Source organism: Akebia trifoliata, chromosome 10, assembly GCF_017979445.1.
Source record: "Akebia trifoliata isolate Shusen 1 chromosome 10, ASM1797944v1, whole genome shotgun sequence".
NCBI classification, from domain to species: Eukaryota; Viridiplantae; Streptophyta; class Magnoliopsida; order Ranunculales; family Lardizabalaceae; genus Akebia; species Akebia trifoliata.
Genome location: NC_141384.1, coordinates 30,820,299 through 30,827,933, shown reverse-complemented (window position 1 = coordinate 30,827,933; position 7,635 = coordinate 30,820,299). Strand labels below are relative to the sequence as shown.

The window sequence follows — 7,635 nt, the reverse complement described above, 5'->3', positions numbered from 1 at the left end:
TAATTTAGTTACTAATTTAAATGTTCATTATCTATAGTATATAAACATAGACTTTGTGACAGACCATCAACTAATTCACCCTATGATAAGGAAACTAGAATTTTTGAAATATAAATAAAAACATAATATAAAATAGATCTACTCGTTTGAGTTAGCTTACTCGAACGAGTCAACTCGATATTGAGACGGTGGTGGGATGCATGTGAGAGACGAGATACCACCGTTTCAGTTAAAAGCAACGATAATGAACAAACCGTCACAACCGAATCAACAAAATTGATCGCCGACATTTTCTCCTGAATGAAACGGCGACATATATAAAGCGCGAAAGTCCCAAACTGGATAAGTAATTATAGCTTTGACTCAGGGTTAATTTCGTCACAAAATATCTGATTCACAAACAGACAAAAAGTCAGGCATTTTCGTAAATAATTCAACAAATATGTACCTTTTATAATTTCAACCAAGATAATACGGTACAGGAATGGCGAGCGGAGGAGGATGAGAAAGCGCTTCGTATTTTTTTATACAAAAATAATAATAGTAATAATTTAATATATAATTTTTTAATTTTTTTTTTAAATTTCAGACGAAGAGATGATGAAAGAGGTTTTGGTATTGGAGGTTGCGATGACGGTGGAGATTATTTGATTTCTATGAGAGAGAAAGCTTCGAAGCGAAGACAAAGAGATAGAGAGAGAAAGAAAACCAGTTTTCACGGCGGTTTCTGGTTTTTTGGTGGTTGGAGCGGTTTTTTCTGCTAGAGAGAGAGAGAGAGAGATTTTTTCTAGGTTTCGGTTGATGGTTGAAGAGAGAAGAAAATCACCATGAGCGGTAATGGATTTAACAGGATGGAATCTGAGTATATTTTCAAACACCACAGACACGAGATCAGGGAGAATCAGTGTAGTTCTCCACTTGTCAAACATATCAAAGCTCCTGTTCATCTCGTAAGATCTCACTGTTTGTTATCTCTTTATCTCGATTTCTGACTATCGATTTGCTTGATTGTTGATTTGATTATGTTATTGAAGTTTTTAGAAGATCAGTGATCAGATCTATATGGATTCTTGATGGTTTTATTGATCTTATTGTAGATTTTCGAAGTTTGACCTTTTTTTGTAGCTACTTTGATTTGAATGTATTATGATTTTCATCTGTATTTGATTATGTTTTCGAGTTATTTATATTAATCTTTCGCATATTTTGATTCGATCGAAGTAAAATTTGTAAAAAAAAAAACTCGTCTAATTAGTTCTCGGATTTGAGATATTTCAGTTTTTGATGAAGTTTCGCTATTACATGGGTTAAATGAGGTGGAAGTTATCATAGGTAGATGATGTTGTTTTTGGGAATATTTTGTATTTATTTTTGTGGTGATTGTTTACTATTGGTGAGAAATGTTTTTAGTTTTTGAAGATATATGTGGAAAGGAAATCTTATATTTGAAAAAAGAGAGAAAAAGAAAAAGAATATTTTCAATGAAGAAATTGGATCTATGTATCCATAGTTTTCATGAGGAATCTTATGAGAGAAATTCGTGATTTCGACTAATTTGTTGAAAGATAAATAAGAACTCAAATCAATTTCTCTTGATTCTGATGAAATTAGGTCTGGTCTTTGGTGAGGAGATTCGATCAACCACAGAAGTACAAGCCGTTTGTCAGTAGATGTGTGGTGCAGGGAGAACCTGAGATTGGAAGTGTTAGAGAAGTGAATGTTAAGTCGGGGCTTCCAGCGACGACCAGCACTGAAAGGTTGGAGCTTCTCGATGATGATGCACACATCCTCAGTATCAGAATTGTTGGTGGAGATCACAGGCTGAAGGTTTGTAAAGTTCTCCATTTTAACTGTTTTTATTATCTCTTTTAAATTAATTTGATTGAACTCACTTTTAGTGTTAAGGTTTGTCTATGCGAGTTAGCATATTTTCACTATAATTTATTTGATTTTTACAATGTTATATGGCTTAGAAGATTTGCACTTTGTTTGGGTTGAGAGAAGTGGAGAGAAGAGAAACCCATTAAAAGAAGAGAAAAGAAACTCAGTTTCTCTCCACCATGTTTAGATTGACACGAGAGAAATTGGGATAACTTTGGAATTTTAAAATGTATTAAAAGAGATCTAGGGGCAGAGTTGGAATTTATAAAAAAAATTCAAAGGTGTTTCTCCATTTCTCTCCACTTTTGGAGAGAAAGAAAACTCACCATTTTGATTTTTGATGTTCTTTCTAGATTTATTATTTGGAAAAGTAGCATTTTGTAATTAAATCTAAACCCAACTTGATGTTTCAATGGCAATCAATTGAGTTTGCATGGTTACTCTAGGAAAAAAATTTCAGGTTCATGAACCAAATCAACTGAAATTAGCTCACTCCAATCTGAATTCTGGCTTACTTTCATTTTTATTAGATTAGTATGTTTGGCTGTTCCCTGATTTCAACAGCAGTATCCTCCTGTAGTTCTATGGCTTGAACACCCCGTTTTAAATTTATTTAGTGATGAATGTAACATGGGTTGTTAGTTCTTTTTGACACAAAATATTGTCAAATCACCTCCATTTCCTCTCTTGAAATTCTGGGTGTGCCCTGCACCTGTTGTTGGTTAGTGGGGGGTGATCATGGAGGATGACAATGTGTTCTTTGGAAATTACATTTAACTAGTCTTGCCAAATCTCTACATGAAACCTTGACCCCTTGAGTAATTCTACTTTGATGATCCGAAATTCAAAATAAAAATGGTGGGTCCCATTTCCAATCCTACTGCATGTTTGTACGACGCAGAATCAGGGTAGGGCGGCATCTTCTGCCTAAGTATTCCTCTAAACAATTAGTAGTCTGGAATCTTTAGTGACTTAGTTTTTTTGTTTCTTTGTTGGATTTTATCCCATTATATCATCATAAGTGACCTAGTTTTTTCTTTTCTTTTCTGATTTCCAATGTTTTTGCCGATCCTCAAACCTTGCAGTTAGGTAAAATCAAACCAATCCAATCCTGTTTGTTTTTTTTCTCTGTTTTGCAGAACTACTCTTCAATTATCACCCTCCATCCAGAGATTATTGATGGGAGACCAGGAACACTGGTGATTGAGTCATTCGTGGTGGATGTACCTGATGGGAACACCAAGGATGAGACATGCTATTTTGTCGAGGCCCTGATCAAGTGCAACCTCAAATCTCTTGCTGACGTCTCCGAACGACTTGCAGTTCAGGATCGAACCGAACCCATTGACCGAATCTGAGTTATGTAGGAGGAGGGGCTCTGATTACCACGGATGAAGTTTCCGAGGCTTTCAGATCTCGGAAGCTTTGGAGTCTGACTGGTAAAACTTCTTCCATGCTCTGGAAATGTTGGTGTTACCGTCTGTTCTGTTCTGTTTGTTGTTTCGTTTTCTTTCTCTTTTTTCCTGTTAATTTCATGTGTCTTTAGTAGCTCCAAAGGACCACATCTTTTCTACAGGTTTCCAAAACCTTTCCATGAATGGGAAAAAAAAGAAAGAAAAAAAAGAAGACTAGGTTTTGTTTCTGTTTTCACTACTATTGTGGATTTTGGTTATGGTGATATTTATTTTTCTATGATTGTAAATATCTCTGTTGGAAAGCATTAGTGGTTTATTCTTTGGGTCATTGGGTTCTCATATTGTAGTTGCAGCTCTAGTTGCGCGCGCGCACACACACAAACACGCGCGCGTGTATTGCTCTGTTATATCTACGCCGATTCCATTCTGACATTCGTGATCTCATTTAAAGATAACTTAATTTGAAAAATCTCAACCATCAAATCCAACTAATACTTCATGGAAATTTTTACATGACCACTAATATTGAGCGGGTCTTAAGTTTCAGTTACGATGATTGACATATAGAGTTCTAGTTACGATGAGCGACAGTTTATTCGAGTCTCCGAATTGATCCTCTTAAGGTATTGGGAAATAAGACTTAGATCTTCTGAAAAGCTCAAAACATCACTTTTTTTTTGTTTTGTTTTGTTCTTTTTCTTTTCTGGTCTTACTCTTATTGCCATGTCATACTATTTTTCAAAAAGTGTAATAGTATCGCCAGACACGTTTTTATTTTGCCAGGTGAGCTGAATTCTCTTGATTAACATTTGAACCAATCAATAGTAGTGAATGTGTTTATCATGTATTCATATTCATTGCATCTAGCCATATAAAACGTGTCCGACAAGATCACTCCACTTTGGAAAAGCTGTTCCCATTAGATTTTAGTTTTGGAATTTTGTTTTTTGAAAAGTAATGAATCTTAGGTTTTGTTATCTTGTAGAAGAAATTTCCTCCTTTATTCGTTAACTCTTTGTAATCATGTTTAAGTAGTTCTTCAAATATTATTGTTTTATATATAAAATTTCTGAAATTTCTTTTGTGGTGTTTATTCCATTTTCTTTTTTCATAATAGTCCCCCACCCGCCATTAAATTGCATGTTCTTGTTTTGGCCCACACTTGAAGACCTTAGATAGTGAAAGCAGATATGAATTCACTTTCAATAAAAGGTTTTTGATAGAATTGAATGGAGAAACAGGATTTCTTTTGCAGACCACAAATCTTTGGGATAAGGCCTTGATAATGATGATTTTGTGGTCCTCTGATCATCGATTTCACTCACTCACTCCACGGTTTACTTTTTGTTGGTTGAAAAAGTGGAAACTATGCAATACTAATATAAGAAAAAGTCGTGATTTTCTGACTCAATTTTTGCACATGATGTGTATGCGCTTGACGTGGCAAGGGCACAAAGTCATAAATCTTTTTCTTCGGAATACACAAGGAAAATGATCAATGGTTCTATGAGCTTGCCATGTCAGTCGAGTACAGACCGTGTGAAAAATTTTGAGTTAGAAAATCATTAGTATATAAAAAAAAAATAAAAAAAAACAGTAAGTCAGCTTCGCTGGCAAACATTTTGGATGGTTCCTTCACTACCATTTGGGTAACATAATAATTTGATTACTTACATAAGTGACCTAATTGGTGGGCGATCAGATTCATTCGTGATTTGACAATATCATGATTTTAACTGATTGGATGATTAAGAACCAATTGATAAGATAAAGACCATAGAGAACTGTTTTATGACCTTATAAACTAGGGACTGGATCCTCTATAGTAATTTGAAAAAAAAATCCATAAAAATCCCTTAGTTGAAAATTTGATTTTCAGTGACAGTTCATTTTCAACTCAATGACTTGTTTTACGCATCTCAAGACCCTTTTATCGATGGACGAGGCTTAGTAAAGCCTCTTTTCCTAGTCAGACTCTTGTTTATATTGTCTTTAGGCAGTTCAGAGATCTGATCCATTCTTTATTTTTCTTAAAATTAAGTTTGGTGGGTTAGCTGTTCTTGAACTCTACCATATCTAAGTTTGCATTGAAAGATGCCAACCAATTAAGTCATGGGTCTAGCTTAACTGATCCATTTATTAGATGGTCCAGATTGATTATAGTCCTCAGTTGTGAGACCATCAGACTTGATGAGGAATAAATGGTTTTCTAAATAAAAATTCTTTAATGAAAAAAAAAGAAGTTAGGAGGCAAGTCCTTTAAAAAGAAAAGTAAAACCCCAAACAATGTTTGAGGCTCTCCATCAAACAAACCCTTGAGATGAGAAATTTTCCTAGAGATTGTTAACAAAATGGATTCCTATCCTGGTACATTTGATCAAGAAACAGTTAGTATTTTAGGTGGTTTTTGTCAACTTCTCTAGCGGTCTTTGTCATGGCAATTTGATAGAAAGTTCTTTGGTTTTTCTTTTTGTTATTATAAGATACAGTTAAGATTGTCGTCCAATATTTGCAACTATTGGTGGTCCATCACATGGACGGTTTAGATCAATTTAACTACTTTTGCAGCATGTGCCCTTGAAAGTTTGAGATGACTCTTTCTATAATAATAATTTGTGTAGGTTTCTCTGTAAGATAAAGAATTGATGTCTCTTTCTAAGAAGCAAAAGGGTCCGCTTTTAGAGATTTGACCAAACTTCTAGTGTTCTAAAACAGTGCTCTTGACAGGTTACACTTGTTGTGTGGAGACCGAGTTTGATGAGGCAACTCGTCTCTGTTGGAAAAGTAACATTCGAGCTGTATAGAATAATGTGCCCTTTGGCACAAAAAGCTTTGGTGGTCACACCCCATTAAAGAACCTTGTCACATGCACTTTTTGGACCATAAATTCAATGAGTAATTTGTAGATCTGTCTTCTTGGATGTCCACATACACATTATCTTGACTGGTAGTTTCTAGGACAGATTTTAGATTTTCATGGCTGATAATTCGTGAGGAGATTTTTTTCGTTGATATCGACATAGTTGCAACTTACTTGATCTCCCATTGTCATTTTTTGGGACCAATGCGGTACCTATTAAAGACACTCTGACGCATTAAATCAGATTCATAGAGTTTTTGGGTGGCGTCATTCACAGTATCGAACCATGTCATCAATTATTTTATTTTACTAGTAGGTTGCATGTGGGAATGCACATGCATTACATAAATTATTATTTTCTTTTCTTTTTGATAACAAGGGTGAAGGGGGTGTCTAGACTTACATCTGACTAGGGGGACCTGATGACCCAGGGCTGGGACCAAGACATGGGGCCCTCCCCCGGGCATGTGCAACGCCTGCACATCACATGCACCAAGTAAGTGATGGACCGTCCTAACGGGTGGCCCAAGAAAATATTGCTCATACTAGGTATTAAACACACAACCTATGGACTCTCACGGCTTATTGGATTCAAAATTGCTACGAAGCCACCTTCTCGGGGTTGTGTTACATAAATTATGATTTATGTTTATAATTGATTTAAAAATTTTAAATAGATAATCTAATTTTAAATCCTAATTATAATTTAGTATATTACAAGAATATCTTTGTACTTTAAAATATTAATTAGGGGAATTTTGAATTTACATCGTACCCTTATCCCATTTTATATTAGTCGAGACGATTGACAGGTATTTTTGTCCTCCAATTTTAACAAATTAACTAAAATGTTTATTGGAGTCCTGCATCTGTAATTTTCTTTATTTTGATTTTTTTTTTTTTTTTAAAGAAATAAGACCCTAATAATTATTAAGTTCAAATGTATTGTAAGGGAAATTTTGGAAGACAATTTTAGTGTCAGCAATCCACCTCTCATCGTAATAGTTTTGTGTGTGTGTGTGTGTGTGTGTGTGTGTGTATGTGTGCGTGTGTGTGTGTGTATGTATTGTCATAGTGAAGATAAGAACATAATCTATTAGTGGCCCACGACCACGATGAGTTCCTCCTATATAAAATCATTTGGATCTCAGGTTTGATTGATCTCATATTTTTACCCTGAAGCATTTGGTATGTTTACTTTATTGGTACTAAATCACTAATTTATAATTGTATTGTGTAGATATATCAAGAGATGGAGTAAATATTCATAGATTAGGGTATGGATTGAGTATCTCACTTGATCTAAGGTACCCGATTCAATAAGAAGTACCCTAAATGCCACGTGGGGCCAGCAGAACGAATCCTGTTCCTCCATTCAATGGTCTGAAATCATATTTTTCTTAATTCAAATGTGTTCATATCCACTCTCACCACCACAATCCATGTTCTTTTTGGTCATCCACCATGATGATGAAAAAC

The 7,635-nt window shown here is 34.9% G+C and overlaps 1 protein-coding gene across 1 annotated transcript; it reads left to right on the top strand.

The window, feature by feature from the left end:
- The first annotated feature begins 482 nt into the window (after positions 1 to 482).
- LOC147393839 (abscisic acid receptor PYL3-like) lies at positions 483 to 3,624 on the top strand. The gene is made up of 3 exons (XM_086456974.1): positions 483 to 950; positions 1,612 to 1,827; positions 3,021 to 3,624. Exons 1-3 carry the CDS (start codon positions 828 to 830, stop codon positions 3,237 to 3,239), a joined length of 558 nt encoding a protein of 185 aa, XP_086313100.1. The 5' UTR covers positions 483 to 827; the 3' UTR covers positions 3,240 to 3,624.
- Positions 3,625 to 7,635: the final 4,011 nt, after the last annotated feature.